At 44.7% G+C, this 22,500-nt stretch overlaps 1 protein-coding gene across 1 annotated transcript in view; it reads right to left on the minus strand.

Annotated features, from left to right (window-relative positions):
- Rab3-GEF (Rab3 GDP-GTP exchange factor) overlaps positions 1 to 22,500 on the minus strand; it is a 182,100-nt gene that overhangs the window by 122,607 nt on the left and 36,993 nt on the right. Inside the window, exons 11-15 of the mRNA XM_080269717.1 lie at positions 14,278 to 14,298; positions 6,653 to 6,749; positions 5,769 to 5,971; positions 5,110 to 5,320; positions 1,504 to 1,605 (exon numbers count right to left, since the gene is read on the minus strand). Of these exons, the coding sequence (XP_080125843.1) occupies positions 1,504 to 1,605; positions 5,110 to 5,320; positions 5,769 to 5,971; positions 6,653 to 6,749; positions 14,278 to 14,298 (634 nt within the window). The remainder of the gene's footprint in view (positions 1 to 1,503; positions 1,606 to 5,109; positions 5,321 to 5,768; positions 5,972 to 6,652; positions 6,750 to 14,277; positions 14,299 to 22,500) is intronic.

Raw genomic sequence — 22,500 nt, forward strand, 5'->3', positions numbered from 1 at the left:
CACTCCTCTACACACTCCCCTACACACTCCTTTACACACTCCTCTACACACTCCCCTACACACTCCTTTACACACTCCTCTACACACTCCTCTACACACTCCTCTACACACTCCCCTACACACTCCTCTACACACTCCTCTACACACTCCCCTACACACTCCTCTACACACTCCCCTACACACTCCTCTACACACTCCCCTACACACTCCCCTACACACTCCTCTACACACTCCTCTACACACTCCTCTACACACTCCTCTACACATTCCTCTACACACTCCCCTACACACTCAACACACTCCTTTACACACTCCTCTACACACTCCCCTACACACTCCTCTACACACTCCTCTACCCACTCAACACACTCAACACACTCCTTTACACACTCCCCTCACTCCTCTACAGACTCCTCTACACACTCCTCTACACACTCCCCTACACACTCCCCTACACACTCCTTTACACACTCCCCTCACTCCTCTACAGACTCCTCTACACACTCCTCTCACTCCTCTACACACTTCCCTACACACTCCTCTACACACTCCTCTCACTCCTCTACACACTCCTCTCACTCCTCTACACACTCCTCTACACACTCCTCTACACACTTCCCTACACACTCCTCTACACACTCCTCTCACTCCTCTACACACTCCTCTCACTCCTCTACACACTCCTCTACACACTCCTCTACACACTCCTCTCACTCCTCTACACACTCCCCTACACACTCCTCTACACACTCCTCTACATTCTTCTCTACACACTCCACTACACACTCCTCTACACACTCCTCTCACTCCTCTACACACTCCCCTACACACTCCTCTACACACTCCTCTACACACTCCCCTACACACTCCTCTACACACTCCTCTACATTCTTCTCTACACACTCCCCTAAACACTCCTCTACACACTCCTCTACACACTCCCCTACACACTCCTCTACACACTCCTCTACACACTCCACTACACACTCCTCTACACACTCCCCTACACACTCAACACACTCCTCTACACACTCCCCTCACTCCTCTACACACTCCCCTACACACTCCTCTACACACTCCCCTACACACTTCTCTACACACTCCCCTACACACTCCTCTACACACTCCCCTACACACTCCCCTACACACTCCTCTACACACTCCTCTACACACTCCTCTACACACAGCCCTACACACTCCTCTACACACTCCCCCAAAACTCCCTTACACACTCCTCTACACACTTCCCTACACACTCCTCTACACATTCCCCTACACACTCCTCTACAGACTCCTTTACACACAGCCCTACACACTCCTCTACACACTCAACACACTTCCCTACACACACCCCTAAACACTCCCCTACACACTCCCCTACACACTCCTCCACACACTCAACACACTTCCCTACACACACCCCTACACACTCCTCTACACACACCCCTACACACTCCTCCACACACTCAACACACTCCCCTACACACTCCTCTACACACTTACCTGGCGAGAGATCTGACAACTGCATTTCGGATACAAAATCGCTTAAAGATGAATAGGAACTGCTAGTGCTTTCACCCCCTTCTGAATCACTGCCACTCTCGTCTGTAAATAAAATACGAGTAAATCACTTGTGGTGTGGTGTTAGGGGAGAGACAGACTGACAAATGAGGAAGTAAAGGAGCGTTGTGGTGTGGATGTGGAGTTACATGGAGAGACAGGCTGGCAAATGAGGAAGTGAAGGAGCGTTGTGGTGTGGATGTGGAGTTACATGGAGAGACAGACTGACAAATGAGGATGTGAAGGAGTGTTGTGGTGTGGATGTGGAGTTACATGGAGAGACAGACTGACAAATGAAGAAGTGAAGGAGCGTTGTGGTGTGGATGTGGAGTTATATGGAGAGACAGACTGACAAATGAGGAAGTGAAGGAGCGTTGTGGTGTGGATGTGGAGTTACATGGAGAGACAGACTGACAAATGAGGATGTGAAGGAGCGTTGTGGTGTGGATGTGGAGTTATATGGAGAGACAGACTGACAAATGAGGATGTGAAGGAGCGTTGTGGTGTGGATGTGGAGTTACATGGAGAGACAGACTGACAAATAAGGAAGTAAAGGAGCGTTGTGGTATGGATGTGGAGTTACATGGAGAGACAGACTGACAAATGAGGAAGTAAAGGAGCGTTGTGGTATGGATGTGGAGTTACATGGAGAGACAGACTGACAAATGAGGATGTGAAGGAGCGTTGTGGTGTGGATGTGGAGTTACATGGAGAGACAGACTGACAAATGAGGATGTGAAGGAGCGTTGTGGTGTGGTGTGAATGTGGAGTTACATGGAGAGACAGACTGACAAATGAGGAATGAAGGAGCATTGTGGTGTGGTGTGGATGTGGAGTTACATCATCATCATCATCATCATCATCATCATCATCATCGTCATCCGGACCTTTTCCACCCTAGGGCAGGGTGAGGAGTAGCAATGTCCAGACAGCCCAAATTTGCCCAATCCAATGGGCCACCCTTCCACTCACTCACCATTCAAGCCCCCGGAATCCTAGCTCTGATACGCCAAAAACTTTCGCCACGTGCTGTAGCTTCACATAAACGTATCCGATAGAGTCAATGGGCCACGCTTCCATTCACTCACCATTCAAGCCCGCGGAATCCTGGCTCTATCTGATACGCCAAAAACATTCACCAAGTTCTGTAGCTTCACATAAACGTATCCAATAGAGTCAATCCAGACTCTGCCACATTAAAAAGGGGTGCCAAATCCCTGATCATGCACTTCTCCTCACAACAATCATCCAGCCAGCTCAATCTCTTGTCAGTTCCCTAGCCTCACTGACTTCCAAACCTCTCTTCCTCACACACTCATCCACCATATCCCTCCACCCTCTCCTTGGCCTACCTCGCCTCCTCCCTTCTTCAAATTCGCTCCACATCTTTCACGAATCACATTATTTCATATCCTATCCACCCTCTGTACTCCACATACATTCCTCATATATCCTATCCACCCTCTGTACTCCACATACATTCCTCATATATCCTATCCACCCTCTGTACTCCACATACATTCCTCATATATCCTATCCACCCTCTGTACTCCACATACATTCCTCATATATCCCATCCACCCTCTGTACTCCACATACATTCCTCATATATCCTATCCATCCTCTGTACTCCACATACATTCCTCATATATCCTATCCACCCTCTGTACTCCACATACATTCCTCATATATCCTATCCACCCTCTGTACTCCACATACATTCCTCATATATCCTATCCACCCTCTGTACTCCACATACATTCCTTATATATCCTATCCATCATCTGTACTCCACATACATTCCACACATATCCTATCCACCCACTGTACTCCACATACATTCCTCAGCAGTCCCATCTCCACTGCTCTCACTCTTGACTTTTCATTTTCATGCCACACCACAGTCTCACATCCATATGTTAAAGTTGGCACTAACACTCCCTCATGTAAGCCTCGTGCAGCTGCAACACTCAAGCCTCTGTTTCTTATCAAAGCCTTCATTGCACCAGCTACTTTCTTTCCTTGTGTCACTCTGCTTTCCACTTTTGTTGCACATTTTCCTCTCTTTTCTATCACTGTACCCAGGTATTTGAACTCTCTCACCAATTCCAGTCTCTCTCCATTCACTGTAACATCACACTGGGAGTCACCTTCTCTCTCAATAACCATCACTTTACTCTTTTCTGCATTTACTCTCAAGGCACGACGCTCACAGACATCAGCAAAACTCTGCACTAGTCTACCAAGTTCTTGTCCGGTACGTGCACGTACTACTGCATCGTCAGCATACAACAAATTTGAGTTATTCCATCCATCACCATTCATTACCAATGCCATCCCCCTCTCCATTACTCGTGTTTTTACTTCTCTCATCACTCCATCCATATATATATTGAACAACCATGTGGACATCACACAACCTTGTCGCACGCCCACACCGATCGTGAACCATTCACTTAGATGCCATTTACCCTTACACATGCCTCACTACCATCGTATAAACTCTTGACGCCACCTAGCAGCTTACCATCTACACCGTACATGCGCAAAACTTTCCACAATCCTTCTCTGTCTACTTTGTCGTATGCTTTTTCCAGATCCATGAATGCCATAAACACCTTATGGTCCTTCTCACAAGCCTTCTCTGCTATCTGTCTCACTGCAAATATTTGATCCACACATCCTCTGCCACTCCTAAAGCTACCCTGTTCATCACTCACTAGGACTTCTGATATCTCTCTTTCTCTGTAATAATTCTTCCATATACCTTCCCTACCACACTCAATAAACTTATGCCACAATAATTCTTGCACTCACTTCGCTCACCTTTATTTTTGTACAGGGGTACAATCACAGCCTTTTTCCACTCTGCAGGCACAGTTTCACTCATCCATGCCTTCTTACATATCTCCAACAAGCACTTCATTCCACTCTTTCCACTACACTTAATCATCTCTGCATACACCTCATCAACCCCAGCTGCTTTCCCATTTTTCAGGTGTTTCACAGCACTCTTCACCTGTGCGAGTGTCACGTTTCCTGGCACTGCATTCCTTCTCTGCACACCCCCAAAACCAATCATGTTTACAGCCGCTCTGCTCTCTCTATTCCCATTCATCAGGCTTTCAAAATATTCTTTCCATCTGGTCCTTACTTCATCCCCATGGGTTAATAATCTACCACCTGCATCCTTCACACCAGCACATTTCTTTCCACTGTCACTTCTACATTTCAGCCTCTTCACATCACCGTTCACCTGTGCGAGTGTCACGTTTCCTGGCATCGTAAAAACTCTTGACGGCACCAGTAAATACAAAATACAGGAGGTACAAAAAAACACTCCTTCTCACAAGCCTTCTCTGCTATCTGTCTCACTGCAAATACTTGATCCACACATCCTCTGCCACTCCTAAAGCCACCCTTTTCACTCACTAGGACTTCTGATATCTCTCTAACTTTCTCTATAATAATTCTTCCATGTACCTTCCCTACCACACTCAATCAACTTATGCCACAGTAATTCTTGCACTCACTTCACTAGATACAAACCAGTGGGTGGGTTTTCGACGTGCGTGCTGGCTCGTAGCGTGGATCCCAGTGAGCTACCGTCCTGCCATACCCGGAAGCTGATGGGCTCGAGAGTGTGTGCGTACCACTTGGGTTTGTCGCCGATGAGAGTTGGATCACAAACGCCCGTATTGACGCGGAGGAAGGCCATGTTGGAGGGCGTAATTGACCACTCCGCCAGAAACTCCACCGCCTGTAGTGGTAGTAGTAGTAATAGTGGTGGTAATAGTAGTAGTGGTAGTTGTAGTGGTAGTAGTAGTAGTAGTAGTGGCAGTAGCAGTAGTAGTAGTAGTAGTAGTGGTAATAGTAGTAGTAGTAGTAGTAGTAGTATTTTCCTGAGGCTTAAATCTATACAACTACAAATTTCTTCTTCATCATCATCATCATCATAAGAATAATAATAATAATAATAATAACAATAATAATAATAATAAAAACAATAACAACAATAGCGTTAATAATAATAATAATAATAACAATAACAATAATAATAATAATAATAATAATAAAAACAATAACAACAATAGCGTTAATAATAATAATAATAATAACAACAACAACAATAATAACAATAATAATAATAATAATAATAATAATAACAATAATAATAATAATAATAATAACAACACCTCAGCACTTACCTGCGTGCGGGCAAAGACATTGAGGAAAGGCGTGGCTCGGGGCCTGGATCTGAGGAAGGAGTTGATCTGGAATGCCACCACGGGGCGGGGGTACAGGCGGAGGGTGCGGGTGTGTTCCGTGAAGTTAGCGAGGACGTTTTGCGAATTGAAGAACCGTACCATAGCAACGCGAGTGGCGATGTCTACGGAATCCACGTCATTACCTGTGAGGTGATGGTGGGTTAGGAGAAGCAGGAGGATGATGATGATGATGATAGTAATAATAATAATAATAATAATAATAATGATGATGATGATGATGATGATGATGATGATGATGATAATAATAATATTAATAATAATAATAACAGTAGTAGTAGTAATAATAATAATAATAATAATAACAATAACAATAATAATATAGTTAATAATAATAATAATAATAATATCAATAATAATACGGTTAATAATAATAATAATAATAATAATAATAATAATAATAAAAATAACAATAATAATAGTGTTAATAATAATAGTAATAATCATCATCATCATCATCATCATCATCATCATCATCATCATCACCTCTACCGACAGCATCCACAAAATCAACATCATTAAGTGAAGGGATGGTACTGTTACTCTGAGATGGATGCCGGTAACGAGATACTAAGTTACTCAAAACCAGTACGAAAAATACCTTGAGTTACCCTACGCATGTGGAGAATGAGAGACTGACGAGGAGAGTTTATAAGTGAGGTGGAAGGGGAGGCTAAGTATGAGATGAAGGGATAGGGTTGAGAGGATGGCGAATGAGAGACTGACGAGGAGAGTAAGTCAGTGAGGTGGAGGGGGAGACCAGGGATGAGACAATACAGGCATAAAAAAAGAAACAAAGGCCTTACCATAGATAATAAGGTTGTACTGTGAGGCAGGGGTGTGTGGCAGGCGAGGCTCCTCCGTATTGCGTCCAGGTGCTTGCGGTGCCATGCTTGCTAGTGCCTGTAGGATTGAAATATAGTATAAATCCCTCTACGGTAATCCTAAATCCCTACACTGTAATCCCTCCCTCAGCTTGACTATCTACCTATCTATCTATTGCCTGACGCCCCAATCCCGTCAAGGGTAGCCACAAAAAATCGCCTCCATGTCACCCTGTCCCTCGTCATTTCACTGCCCTGCTCCCAGCTCACACCCCCCTCTCTCCTATAGCTCTCCACTCCATCCCTCCATCTCATCCTTGGCCTCCCCCTCCCTCTCCCCCCCTCCACCTCACTCACATACACTCCTCGTCAGTCTCTCACTCTCCATCCCCCCAGCTCAAACCCCCCTCTCTCCTATACCTCTCCACTCCATCCCTCCATCTCATCCTTGGCCTCCCCCTCCCTCTCCCCCCTCCACCTCACTCACACTCTCCTCGTCAGTCTCTCACTCTCTGTAAACACCCACATTAATTTCATATTCTATAATACAATAGAAGTAGCCGTGTGTGTGTGTGTGTGTGTGTGTGTGTGTGTGTGTGTGTGTGTGTGTGTGTGTGTGTAGCCATGTGTCTGTGTGTAGCCATGTGTCTGTGTGTGTAGGTGTGTCTGTGTGTGTAGGTGTGTGTCTGTGTGTGTAGGTGTGTGTCTGTGTGTGTAGGTGTGTGTCTGTGTGTAGGTGTGTCTGTGTGTAGGTGTGTGTCTGTGTGTGTGTGTGTGTGTCTGTGTGTGTAGGTGTGTCTGTGTGTGTAGGTGTGTGTCTGTGTGTGTAGGTGTGTGTCTGTGTGTAGGTGTGTGTCTGTGTGTGTAGGTGTGTGTCTGTGTGTGTGTAGGTGTGTCTGTGTGTGTAGGTGTGTCTGTGTGTGTAGGTGTGTCTGTGTGTGTAGGGGTGTCTGTGTGTGTCTGTGTGTGTAGGTGTGTGTGTGTGTGTGTGTGTGTGTGTGTGTGTGTGTGTGTGTGTGTGTGTGTGTGTGTGTCTGTGTGTGTGTGTGTCTGTGTGTGTAGGTGTGTGTCTGTGTGTGTAGGTGTGTGTCTGTGTGTGTAGGTGTGTGTCTGTGTGTGTAGGTGTGTCTGTGTGTGTAGGTGTGTGTGTGTGTAGGTGTGTCTGTGTGTGTAGGTGTGTGTGTGTGTGTAGGTGTGTCTGTGTGTGTAGGTGTGTGTCTGTGTGTGTAGGTGTGTGTGTGTAGGTGTGTCTGTGTGTGTAAGTGTGTGTCTGTGTGTGTAGGTGTGTGTGTGTGTGTAGGTGTGTCTGTGTGTGTAGGTGTGTGTGTGTAGGTGTGTCTGTGTGTGTAGGTGTGTGTGTGTAGGTGTGTCTGTGTGTGTAGGTGTGTGTCTGTGTGTAGGTGTGTGTCTGTGTGTGTGTGTGTGTGTGTCTGTGTGTAGGTGTGTGTCTGTGTGTGTGTGTGTCTGTGTGTGTAGGTGTGTCTGTGTGTGTAGGTGTGTGTCTGTGTGTGTAGGTGTGTGTCTGTGTGTGTAGGTGTGTGTCTGTGTGTGTGTAGGTGTGTCTGTGTGTGTAGGTGTGTCTGTGTGTGTAGGTGTGTCTGTGTGTGTAGGGGTGTCTGTGTGTGTCTGTGTGTGTAGGTGTGTGTGTGTGTGTGTGTGTGTGTGTGTCTGTGTGTCTGTGTGTCTGTGTGTGTAGGTGTGTCTGTGTGTGTAGGTGTGTGTCTGTGTGTGTAGGTGTGTCTGTGTGTGTAGGTGTGTCTGTGGTTGTAGGTGTGTGTGTGTGTGTAGGTGTGTCTGTGTGTGTAGGTGTGTGTCTGTGTGTGTAGGTGTGTGTGTGTGTAGGTGTGTCTGTGTGTGTAGGTGTGTGTGTGTAGGTGTGTCTGTGTGTGTAGGTGTGTGTCTGTGTGTGTAGGTGTGTCTGTGTGTGTAGGTGTGTGTCTGTGTGTGTAGATGTGTGTGTGTAGGTGTGTCTGTGTGTGTAGGTGTGTGTCTGTGTGTGTAGGTGTGTGTCTGTGTGTGTAGGTGTGTGTCTGTGTGTGTCTGTGTGTGTCTGTGTGTGTAGGTGTGTGTCTGTGTGTGTAGGTGTGTGTCTGTGTGTGTAGGTGTGTGTCTGTGTGTGTAGGTGTCTGTGTGGGTGTGTGTCTGTGTGTGTAGGTGTGTGTCTGTGTGTGTAGGTGTGTGTCTGTGTGTGTAGGTGTGTCTATGTGTGTAGGTGTGTGTGTGTAGGTGTGTCTGTGTGTGTAGGTGTGTGTGTGTAGGTGTGTGTGTGTGTGTGTAGGTGTGTCTGTGTGTGTAGGTGTGTGTGTGTGTGTGTAGGTGTGTCTGTGTGTGTAGGTGTGTGTGTGTGTGTGTAGGTGTGTCTGTGTGTGTAGGTGTGTGTCTGTGTGTGTAGGTGTGTGTGTGTAGGTGTGTCTGTGTGTGTAGGTGTGTGTGTGTAGGTGTGTGTGTGTAGGTGTGTCTGTGTGTGTAGGTGTGTCTGTGTAGGTGTGTCTGTGTGTGTAGGTGTGTGTCTGTGTGTGTAGGTGTGTCTGTGTGTGTAGGTGTGTGTGTGTAGGTGTGTGTGTGTAGGTGTGTCTGTGTGTGTAGGTGTGTGTGTGTAGGTGTGTCTGTGTGTGTAGGTGTGTGTCTGTGTGTGTAGGTGTGTCTGTGTGTGTAGTTGTGTGTCTGTGTGTGTAGGTGTGTGTCTGTGTGTGTAGGTGTGTGTCTGTATGTGTAGGTGTGTGTCTGTGTGTGTAGGTGTGTGTCTGTGTGTGTAGGGGTGTCTGTGTGTGTAGGTGTGTGTCTGTGTGTGTAGGTGTCTGTGTGGGTGTGTGTCTGTGTGTGTAGGTGTGTCCGTGTGTGTAGGTGTGTGTGTGTAGGTGTGTGTGTGTAGGTGTGTGTGTGTGTAGGTGTGTCTGTGTGTGTAGGTGTGTGTCTGTGTGTGTAGGTGTGTGTCTGTGTGTGTAGGTGTGTGTGTGTAGGTGTGTCTGTGTGTGTAGGTGTGTGTCTGTGTGTGTAGGTGTGTGTCTGTGTGTGTAGGTGTGTGTCTGTGTGTGTAGGTGTGTGTGTGTAGGTGTGTCTGTGTGTGTAGGTGTGTGTGTGTAGGTGTGTCTGTGTGTGTAGGTGTGTCTGTGTGTGTAGGTGTGTGTCTGTGTGTGTAGGTGTGTGTGTGTGTGTGTAGGTGTGTGTCTGTGTGTGTAGGTGTGTGTCTGTGTGTGTAGGTGTGTGTCTGTGTGTGTAGGGGTGTCTGTGTGTGTAGGTGTGTGTCTGTGTGTGTAGGTGTCTGTGTGGGTGGGTGTCTGTGTGTGTAAGTGTGTCCGTGTGTGTAGGTGTGTGTGTGTAGGTGTGTCCGTGTGTGTAGGTGTGTGTGTGTAGGTGTGTCTGTGTGTGTAGGTGTGTCTGTGTGTGTAGGTGTGTGTCTGTGTGTGTAGGTGTGTCTGTGTGTGTAGGTGTGTGTGTGTAGGTGTGTCCGTGTGTGTAGGTGTGTGTGTGAGGTGTGTCTGTGTGTGTAGGTGTGTCTGTGTGTGTAGGTGTGTCTGTGTGTGTAGGTGTGTCTGTGTGTGTAGGTGTGTGTCTGTGTGTGTAGGTGTGTCTGTGTGTGTAGGTGTGTGTCTGTGTGTGTAGGTGTGTCTGTGTGTGTAGGTGTGTGTCTGTGTGTGTAGCCGTGTGTCTGTGTGTGTAGGTGTGTCTGTGTGTGTAGGTGTGTGTGTGTGTGTATTTCAGACTTGCGTTCGCACAAATTGGGTTTCATTTCCAAAGCTCCAAGAAAAAATCCAATTGACAACATTACACTAACCAGCACATAAACACACCATCATAGGCCGTTCCAGGTCGCCGTGACGGTCAATAGGAACAACGTTAGACTAGAACAGCGCTTAAACGTGACTTGGATTGCCTGAAATGATCGTAACGCGTGTGCAAAGCGTGAGGGAAAGAGTGAGAGAAAGTGAGTGCGTAGAGTGAGACGCTTGAGAGAGTGAGTGCGTAGAGTGAGAGGCATGAGAGAGTGAGTGCGTAGAGTGAGAGGCATGAAAGAGTGAGTGCGTAGAGTGAGAGGCATGAGAGAGTGAGTGCGTAGAGTGAGAGGCATGAGAGAGTGAGTGCGTAGAGTGGTCCTGTCTCACTTGTATATCACTGTCAGATCATATCTATCTATCTATCTATTGCCAGACGCCATAATCCGGTAAGGGGTGCCCATTTGACTTTGAGTTAGTTGTTTTACGGGGAGGGGCACTAACCCTCCACCAACCCACTTGTTGACACGTAGGGAGCACGTATGGTTTGGTTATATGGTTACCACCCAGCGTTGTAAATGGTTTCTTGGCTTACAGGAAACCATTTGGCTTGTCACTCAATGTAAAGCCACCTGTAAAGGAAAGAAAAGCAATAAGAAGTGACAGGAAAGATGGGAGAAAAAGGAAGAGAGGAGGACAGCACAGAAAAAGAATGATAAAGGCTAAGGAAGAAGTAGGCAGCACTACATCAAGTGAGTGGATGATGGAAATAGGAAGAGAGGAGGGCAGGCACAGAAAAAGAATGATAAAGGCTAAGGAAGAAGTAGGCAGCACTACATCAAGTGAGTGGATGATGGAAATAGGAAGAGAGGAGGGCAGACACAGAAAAAGAATGATAAAGGCTAAGGAAGAAGTAGGCAGCACTACATCAAGTGAGTGGATGATGGAAACAGGAAGAGAGGAGGGCAGGCACAGAAAAAGAATGATAAAGGCTAAGGAAGAAGTAGGCAGCACTACATCAAGTGAGTGGATGATGGAAATAGGAAGAGAGGAGGGCAGACACAGAAAAAGAATGATAAAGGCTAAGGAAGAAGTACGCAGCACTACATCAAGTTAGTGGATGATGCTCGCCACCACCACAGTCCTAAATTACATGAGAAACTGAATATAATACTTCTTCTACAGTCACCCCTTGAACGAAAAAATCTGATTCACGAGGAGAGATAGTGAGGGGAAGGCCGAGGATGAGATGGAGGGATGGAGTGGAGAGGTAGAGGAGAGAGGGGGGTGTGAGCTGGGGGGCTGGAGAGTGAGAGACTGACGAGAAGAGTATGTGTGAGTGAGGTGGAGGGGGGGAGAGGGAGGGGGAGGCCAAGGATGAGGTGGAGGGATGGAGTGGAGAGGTATATGAGAGAGTGCGGTGTGAGCTGGGAGCAGGGCAGTGAAATGGCAGGGGGCAGGGCGGCATGGAGGCGATTTGTTTGTGGCCACCCCTTACGGCATTAAGGCGTCTGGCAACAAATAGATAAACAGACATCATACCGCGTTACCTATGCCATCTCCAGAAAATTTCCTTCAGAGTTTCTCCTTTCGAACAGACAATTCAAAATATTCTACAGTGCCCCCTCCACTCCCAGGGGGGGCTGTCCTAAGGTTTATAGAATCGCTTGGGCTATCACAGCAAACACATATAGTCCTATCACCTCAACTTGGCTCAAATTAGTCCTTTTCGGGTTTATTTCACGTAGTTCAGAGACTTAAAAGGGTTTGCTAAGGCTCTACGTCCTTCCCGCAGCACTTCTTCGTGACTGTCACCACATCGTATAGTCCCGGCGCACTACTCTGAGGTTATTATCGTGCCCTGGCAACCTACCCCTCAACAGTGCGTCTGATTTCGTGTATGAGACGCAAGTGATTCGTGTATAATATTCGTGTATAATATCCATGTATAATATATCCGTGTATAATATGATTCGTGTATAATATGATAAAAAAAATCGTTATTATTATCGTGCTCTGGCAACCTACCACTCAACAGTGCGTCCCATTTCGTGTATAATATGAGACGCAGGTGATTCGTGTATAATAATATTCGTGTATAATATGATTCATGTATAATATGATAAGAAATCGTTGTTATTATCGTGCTCTGGCAACCTACCATTCAAAAGTGCGTCTGATTTCGTGTATGAGACGCAAATGATTCGTGTATATATTCGTGTATAACATGTTCGTGTATAATATGATTCGTGTATAAAATGATACGAAATCGGACGCACTTTTGAATGGTAGGTTGCCAGGGTACGATAATGACAACCTCAGAGTCGTGCGCCGCGACTCTAGTGCTAACAGATTGCCAGAGAGCATTGGAGGTGGAGAGAATGCAGTTTTAGGCCAAGTTAGAGTAAAAAGAGTATAGAGGGAAGAAGAGCAAGGTGTTTGGGTGGGTACAGATCCATGCAAAGACACACATAAGCTTTGGGTTAACGTAAATCTTCTTTATATGGGTGATGTCACTTTTAGTGTGCGGCCACACCAAATGCAAGCTGATGCGGGTGGGAATTATTTATCTCTAGGGCCGATAAAGTGGCCTATTGGACATGGGCTCTTTTAGGCTGCGTCCACACCAAATTCAAGCTGGCGCGGATGGGTGTGGGCTGGAATTATTTATCTCTGAGGCCAATAAAGTGGCCTATTGGACGTGGGCTCTCTTAGGCTGCGTCCACACCAAACGCATGCTGGCGCGGATGGGTGCAGGCTGGAATTATTCATCTCTGGGGACCGTACAAGTGGCCTTATTGAGTGATATCTCTTTTAGGGTGCGGCCACATCAAATGCATGCTGACGCGGGTGGGTGCGAGAGGGAATTATATATCTCTGGGGCACATAGAGTAACCTTATTGGGTAATGTCTCTTTTAGGGTGCGGCCATACCAAATGCAAGCTGGCGCGGGTGGGTGCGAGCTAGAATTATTAATATCTGGGGCCCATTAAGTAGGGGGAGGTTTTACATCATCGTAAATTATAAAAGAAGCCATACTGGAAGCGGCCAGGTGCGGCGAGACCTTATATGGTTTGGGGGTGATGCACAACGCCTGCCCGCACCAGCATGCAGTTGGTGTGGAAGCACTCTTACTTTGCTCTTGTTGCTATCGTCTGGCTAAAGATAGATAGAATTCACACATCTATTATTTTCCAGTTAAGTCCCTCCTGGAATATGTCAAGTCCTGGAACATGGAAAGCGTCTTCTACGTCTAAAATCGTTTGAAGGATACAGGCATGGAACAAAAAATTACAACCCTGAACATGAGGGAGGGGTAGACCGAGGATGAGGTGGAGGGATGGAGTGGAGAGGTATGTGAGGGAGGGGTAGACCGAGGATGAGGTGGAGGGATGGAGTGGAGAGGTATATAAGGGAGGGGGAGGACGAGGATGAGGTGGAGGGATGGAGTGGAGAGGTATATGAGGGAGGGGTAGACCGAGGACGAGGTGGAGGGATGGAGGTGAGAGGTATATGAGGGAGAGGTAGACCGAGGACGAGGTGGAGGGATGGAGTGGAGAGGTATATGAGGGAGGGGGGAGTGAGCTGGGGGGAGGGTAGTCAAATGGTGGGTGACAGAGCGACTTGGAGGCGTTTTGTCTGCGGCCACCCTTTGCGGGATTAGGGCGTCGGGCTATAGATAGATAGAAAACAATATACACTAGATAGATAGATAGATAGATAGATAGAAAATACTGAACACTAGATAGATAGATAGAATGATAGATAATAATACACACTAGATAGATAGAGAATAATAAACACTAGATAGATAGATAGATAATAAATACTAGATAGACATAGATAGATAATAATACACTAGATAGATAGATAGATAGACTACACGTAACAAACCTCATCCATCGACTTAATCGCCTATTGGAAGGACCGCCGAAGCCACAGGGAAGAGGAGAAAGAAAAATAAGAATAAATACCCAAAATAAGGCGTTAGGTACATGGGAGAAAATGGGGGAGGGGGGTTATAGAAAACGGGAACCACCTGGCATTTTCTCTCTCTCTCATACCAGGCTCCTTAGGTGGTATTTTCTGTATATTAACTGGGTGTTAGTGGCGTGGTTAGAATGTGGTATTATTGAGGACTAATAATAATAATAATAATAATAATAATAATAATGATAATAGTAACAATAATAAGAGTAATAATAATAATGATAATAATAACAATAATAATAATAATAGTAATAGTAATAATAATAAGAGTAATAATAATAATGATAATAACAATAATAATAATAATAATAGTAATATAAATAATAATAATAATAATAATAGTAGTAGTAGTAGTAGTAATAATAATAATAATAATAATAATAGTAATGGTAATAATAATAAGTGTAATAATAATAATAATGATAATAATAATAATAATAATAATAATAATAATAATAGTAATAATAATAATAGTAATAACAGCAATGACAGTAACAGTAATAATAAAATAGTACTAATTATAATACCAATAATAATAATAATAATAATAATAATAACAACAACAATAATAATAATAATAATAATAATAATAACAATAATAATAATAATAATAATAATAATAATAATAGTAATAATAATAATAGTAATAACAGTAATGACAGTAACAGTAATAATAAAATAGTACTAATTATAATACCAATAATAATAATAATAATAACAACAACAATAATAATAATAATAATAACAACTTTCTATTACTAAGTTCAATATCATCCTCCAGAAATATCACCAAGAAAATGTAACCTAATTATTTTACAAGACAGAGTGCTAATGAAGAGTGCTAATGAGGGAGTGCTAATGAGGGAGTGCTAATGAGGGAGTGCTAATGAGGGAGTGCTAATGAGGGAGTGCTAATGAAGAGTGCTAATGAAGAGTGCTAATGAAGGGTGCTAATGGCCTCGTGGAACCAGCTCAGTCTTATGTAGTGCTGATATGGGTACACAGGAGCTGCTATGGGCTCTGGCTATGGGGATATGGGAGGCTTTGTGCTGTGTATGGGATGGACAAGGGTATGTGTGTGGAAAGATTGGACAGAGGTGACTGGCGTGTATGGGTGGTGGGATATTGCCTACCCTTCCTCTCTTGCACCTCTCTCCCTCCTCTCTCCCTCTCTCCACCTCTCTCCCTCCATCTCAAACATCCCTCTCTCCCTACCTCTCTCTCTCCACTCTCTCCATCTCAAACTTTCCTCTCTCCCTCCCTCTCTCTCTCTATTTCATCCCTCCATCTCAAACATCACTCTCTCTCCACTCCATCCCTCTCAAACATCTCTCTCTCTCCCTTCCTATCTCTCTCCACTCCCTCCATCTCAACCCTCCCTCTCTCTCTCCACTCCATCCCTCCATCTCAAACCTCTCTCCCTCCCTCTCTCTCCACTCCCTCCATCTCAACCCTCCCTTCCTCATATCCTTTAGGAACTCAAACTCCCTCATCATAGATAGGATTCACTATCACTACACTAAACATACTAATCATAACTACACGACCATTGTATGCTGTATGTGTGGTAGGTTTATTACTTTGTGGTAGGTAGCGCTGTGGTGTGGATGTGGTTGAGAACATTAGGAGAAATACACTGAGGTGGTTTGGACATGTGGAGAGAATGGAGGGTGAAAGACTGACTAAGAGGGTGTATGTAGGTGAGGTGGAGGGAGGGAGAGGGAGGGGTAGACCGAGGATGAGGTGGAGGGATGGAGTAGAGAGGTATATGAGGGAGGGGAGAGTGAGTTGGGGGGAGGGCAGTCAATTGGTGGGTGACAGAGTGACTTGGGGGCGTTTTGTCTGTGGCCACCCTGCTATATATATGTGGCTAGCATTATATATCCTCATCAGCTCCCCTCAATAGGACCAAAGTCACGCTGTTGTAAGCCTCTTGCAACGTGCCATTTTCAATTTCAATCTTGCAGTCTCCCAGCAATCTTATTCAATTTGCAATGTATATCTTTATTCACGGCGCACGACTCTGAGGTTGTTATTATCGTGCCCTGGCAACCTACCATTCAAAAGTGCATCCGATTTCGTATATGAGACGCATGGGATTCGTGTATAATGTGTTCGTGTATAATATTCGTGTATAATATTTTCGTGTATAATATATTCGTGTATAATAATATTCGTGTATAATATATTCGTGTATAATATTTTCTTGTATAATAATATTCGTGTATATTTTCGTGTATAATATTTTTGTGTATAATAATATTTGTGTATAATATATTCGTGTATAATAATATTTGTGTATAATACATCCTTGTATAATAATATTCTTGTATAATATTTTCATGTATAATATGATTCGTGTATAATATATTCGTGCATAATATAATTCGTGTATAATATTAAATCATTGTTATTATCGTGCCCTGGCAACCTACCATTCAAAAGTGTGTCTGATTTCATACCATATTATACATGAACATATTATACACGAATCCCATGCGTCTCATACATGAAATCAGACGGTTGAATGGTAGGTTGCCAGGGCATGATAATAACAACCTCAGAGTCGTGTGCCATGACTACAGTAATTCAGGGGTTGATGAAGACTATGTATATTATTTTTAATGCAAGAAGGAACCCAAGGCCTCTCTAGTACAAAAGATCTCCTACACTGAAAGAAATACCCCAGGAGAATAAGAGAATGAATGACGCAATACGAGTCAAAGAGGCTAAACGAACAGAATGCCTTTGTAGAGGACCATAGCATTTCTGGAGAATGATCATCAACTTTCTACCACCATTCCTAAGATGACGAGAATCCGATCAGAATATATTTGTGTCGAATTAGAGTGAAATACGTTAGTTACCCCTTCAATTGGGTGATGTATTGTGCCCATTTTCTCTATGTTACCTTCAGACAATTCCTTCATATTTCGAAGTGGGGAGGGGGAGGCCGAGGATGAGATGGAGGGATGTAGTGTGGAGATATACGAGAGAGGTGTGAGGTAGAGGGATGGAGTGGATGTATTGGAGAGAGGGTGGTTTGAGTTGGAGACAGAGAGAGAGAGACAGACAGACAGACAGAGAGACAGACAGAGACAGAGAGAGAGAGTGAGATATAGGAGGGAGGGGGTGTGAGTTAGAGGAAGGGAAGTGAAGTGGAAGAGGACAGGGTGTATGGAGGCGATTTGTTTGTGGCCACCCTTTACGGGATTAAGGCATCTGGCAACTGATAGACGGACAGAGATAGGTAGATAGATGGACAGACAGACAGATAGATAGATAGACAGACAGATAGATAGTAGTGATGGGCATAGAGATAGACACTATGACCTCTTCTTAATCTGATTTTCCTTTGCATGTGGAGAGGATGGAGAGTGAGAGACTGACGAGGAGAGTATATGTGAGTGAGGTGGAGGGGGGGGAGAGGAAGACTGAGGATGAGATGTATTTATATATGTGAAGTGAAGGAGCGTTGTGGTGTGGTAGTGGATTTGGAGTTACATGGAGAGACAGACTGACAAACGAGGAAGTGAAGGAGCGTTGTGGTGTGGATGTGGATGTGATAGGAAGCGTTAGGAGGAACACACTGAGGTGGATTGGCCATGTGGAGAGGATGGAGGGTGAGAGACTGACGAGGAGAGTGAGAGTGAGGTGGAGGGGGGGAGAGGAAGGGGGAGGCCAAGGATGAGATGGAGGAATGGTGTTTTTTTTTTTTTTTATGCGAGGAAGAAGGAATCAAAGGCCATGAGCCCGCAGTAACAGTTCCCTCCAAGAGAAAAGCAAAATACAATAGAGAGCCAAATTCAAGATCCGATCATTTTGAGATGCCTGGACACACTGCGTTTGAAAGACTGGAGATCATAGGCAGCAGGAAATACAGATAGAGGGAGACAGTTCCAGAGCTGACCTGTTGCATAAATGAAAGACTGGGAGTAACGGTTAACTCTTGCATTAGAGAGTTGGACAGAAAAGGGATGAGAGTTTGCTGCCAGACGGGTGCTACGCGCACGTCGTAGAGGTGGAGGAATGCAAGCAGACAGTTCAGAGGAGCAGTGACCATTAAAGTAGCGATAGAAAAGAGATAAAGATGCAACAGTGCGGCGAAGAGACAGAGGTTGAAGGGAGTCAGTAAGAGGAGGAGAGTTAATGAGACGAAAAGCCTTTGACTCCACCCTATTGAGAAGAGCTGTGTGTGGGGAGCCTCCCCACACATGAGAGTTGTACTCCACACAGGGGCGGATAAAACCCCTGTATAGAGACAACAATTGTGCAGGGGTAAAGAAAGAACGGAGTCGGCTTAGCACACCCAATCTTTTGGAAGCAGATTTTACAAGAGATGTAATATGATCTTTCCAAGATAAGTCCCGAGTAAATGAAACCCCAAGCATGTTCAAGGATGATGCAGGATTAAGCTGAATATTATTAAACATTAATGGGTATACCTGTGGAAGATTTTGTCGGGTTGATAGGTGTAAGAACTGAGTCTTAGATGCATTAAAGACAACCATATTATTTTTACCCCAGTCAGAGATACGAGCCAAGTCAGACATTAGGTGTGCCATAGCCTCATCCCTTGTTTCTTGAAGTAACTGTTGAGATGGGCGTTGCGGGAACCGAATGGAAAGGTGAAGGGTGGAGTCATCAGCGTATGAGTGGATGGGGTTAGATGTACAGCGTAGAAGATCATTGATGAATAAAAGGAAGAGAGTTGGTGACAGGACAGAGCCCTGAGGAACACCACTGTTGATAGATCTAGGAGAAGAACGATGGCCGTCTACAACAGTGGCTATAGAACGACCAGAAAGGAAGCTAGCGATGAAGGCACAGATAGAAGGATAGAAACCGTAGGAGGGCAGTTTGGAAATTAAAGATTTATGCCAGACTCGATCGAAAGCCTTTGAGATGTCAAGTGCAATGGCAAAGCTTTCGCCGAAGTCCCGAAAGGAGGATGACCAGGAGTCTGAAAGGTAGGTGAGAAGATCGCCAGTGGAGCGTCCCCTGACGGAACCCATACTGACGATCGGAAAAGAAGGTTGTGATAGGAAAGATGCCTTAAAATTTTTCTATTAAGAATTGACTCGAAAACTTTTGAAATACAGGACGTTAAAGCAATTGGACGATAGTTGGAGGGTTGGGAGTGGTCACCCTTCTTTGGGACTGGCTGAATGAGAGCAAACTTCCAGCAAGAAGGAAAGGTACAAGTTGACAGACAAAGGCAAAAAGAGTTTGCCTAGGCAGGGTGTAAGCACAGAAGCACAGTTCTTGAGAACAACAGGAGGGACCCCATCAGGCCCATATGCCTTGTTAGTACTGAGGCCAGTGATGGCAGAAAATACATCAACTGAAGAAATTTTAATGTCAGCCATGAGGAAGTCAGAGGGGGGAAGTGATGGAGGAACAGCACGGAATCGTCTAAGGTGGAATTGGAGGAGAAAGTCTGTGCGAAGAGATCTGCTTTATCAGTAGAAGAAATAGCTACAGAACCATCAGAGTAGAAAAGAGGAGGGAAGGATGATGAGGTAAAGTTGTTAGAAAGATTTTTGGCAAGGTGCCAGAAGGAGCGGGAAGAATTCGAGTTGGAGAGTTGAGAGCATTTAGTATGGATGAAATTATTTTTAGTAGAGCGAAGAACAGACTTAGCACGATTCCGGGCAGAAATGTAAAGATGATGTGATTCAGGGTGGGTTGGCTCCGGTACCTTTTGTAGGCCCTCTCCTTGTTGAGGACAGCATTAGAACAAGCGTAATTAATCCAAGGCTTTCTTGCGTTAGTCAAAGGATATGAGAAAGGAATGTATGCTTCCATGCCCGAGAGCATAACCTCCGTAATGCACAAGGCACACTCAGATAGCTCCCGGCCATGGAAGCAATAATCATTCCAGGGAAAATCAAAGAAGTACTGCCTGAGGGCCTCCCAGTTCGCGGCTCCAAAATGCCACAGACGACGTTTCCTGGAGGGTCCACAGGCCGTACCGGAGTGATAGGACAGGTTAAGGTAATAAGGTTGTGATCGGAGGAGCCCAACGGAGAGAAAAGATTAACAGAGTAAGCAGAAGGATTAGTTGTGAGGAAGAGGTCAAGTATGTTGGAGCTCTCTCCAAGGCGGTCAGGGATACGGGTAGGGTGCTGTACAAGCTGCTCTAGGTCATTAAGGATAGAAAAGATGTAGGCTTGTTCACCAGGTGGATCCGTGAAAGGAGAGGAGAGCCAAAGGTGGTGGTGAACATTGAAATCTCCAAGAATGGAGATTTCAGAGAAAGGAGAAATGGACAGAATGTGTTCCATCGTAGAAGTAAGATAGTCGAAGAATTTTTGATAGTCAGTAGAATTAGGGGATAAGTAAACAGCACAGATATATTTAGTCAGAGAATGACAGGAAAGCCGAAGCCAGAGTGTGGAGAATTCAGAAGAATCAAGTTCAGGAACACGAGAGCAAGATAAGTCGTTGCGTATGTATATACAACAGCCACCTTTGGCTTTGAAATGAGTATAGAGAAAGTAGGAGGATACAGAAAAGGGTTTGCTGTCGGTTGCCTCAGACAGCTGAGTCTCCGTCAGAAAAAGAAGGTGAGGTTTAGAGGAGGAGAGGTGGTGCTCAACAGAGCGAAAGTTAGATGAAAGGCCGCGAATGTTGCAGAAATGAAGAAGAAGAGAGTCAGACAGTGGTTCCAGGCACCTCGAGTCGTCACCGGGAGAAGGGCAGATGGTGGGGGCATTTATGGTCCCCCCCCTGGGGACTCCGAGGCTTGATTAATCGACGCCATTTTTGTGAATTTTGAATAGGAAGTGTAGTGTGTACTGTGCATGTAGTTTGGTGAAGATAGTTAGAGAAATTTGTACTGGAGAGCATGCTGGCCTACTCTCTGTGTAACTGAGACACTGAAAAAGTTCAGCAAAGGGGGATGGTCAGGAACTAGTCCTGAGGGCTGATGAAACGGGAGCTCCAGCACTCCCTGTCAGAGGTATATGAGAGAGGGGGGTGTGAGCTGGGAGCAGGGCACTGGAGTGAGCCAGAGTGACACGGAGGCGACTTGTATGTGGCCACCCCCTACGGGATTAAGGCGTCTGGCAATAGATAGATAGATAGACAATACATCATCGGACTGAAAGAGTTCATGGCTCCTCTCGTCATCCTAAGTCAATACTGAACACTTCCTAACACCATCAAAATATTATGTACAGGTGGGAATCTATACTCCGTTCACTTCAACTAGGCGTCGAATTGCCATCACCCCATCATGAAGGCTTAACAAGAGGCTAGACTAGAGTATGCTGCTAGTCACGAAGAAGTGGCTGGAGGACTGTGGTACTCTGACACTCCTCGCCTAGTTAAAATGAACAGCTTATGGGAAATACCTAAGCATATTCCACATTTTTTACATCAAGAGACTTATAATTACTAGGCCAGAGTCTTGCCTTATTGTATAGCAAAGGACAAGGTTTAAAATAAGGTAACTTCAGTGTTCAAAAGTTCAAAATTCGACAGAAATGGATATTCAAAAGTTCAAAATTCAGCGGAAGTAGTTGTTCAAAAGTTCAAATTTCAACAGAAGTGGATGTTCAAAAGTTCAATATTCGACAGGAGTGGATGTTCAAAAGTTCAAATTTCGACAGCAGTTATTCAAATGTTAAAATTTCAACGGAAGTAGTTATTCAAAAGTTCAAAATTCAACGGAAGCGGTTGTTCAAAAGTTCAGAATTCGATGGAAGTGACGTAGCTGAAAAAATATACAAAATAAATTGATCTGCCAATGGATATGAAGAGGAATATTTTGCTGTGCTGTTGAGACTATTAAAATTAACATATTGCATTACTGAGCTGCAATGGAAAGCAATAGAGTCAGTTAATAGACACAAGGGAAAGGTATACACATTGATGCATTGATGATGGATGGTATACACGTTGATGCATTGATGATGGATGGGATACACGTTGATACATTGATGATGGATGGGATACACGTTGATACATTGATGAAGGAAGGTATACACATAAATACATTGATGAAGGAAGGTATACTGATTAATACATTGATGAAGGAAGGTAAACACATAAATACATTGATGAAGGAAGGTATACACACTAATTCATTGATGCATAACCCTACTTCACTCTACAATATAT

This window comes from Coenobita brevimanus, chromosome 36 (assembly GCF_032717465.1).
Source record: "Coenobita brevimanus isolate Jiangsu-jjx chromosome 36, ASM3271746v2, whole genome shotgun sequence".
Classification (NCBI taxonomy): domain Eukaryota; kingdom Metazoa; phylum Arthropoda; class Malacostraca; order Decapoda; family Coenobitidae; genus Coenobita; species Coenobita brevimanus.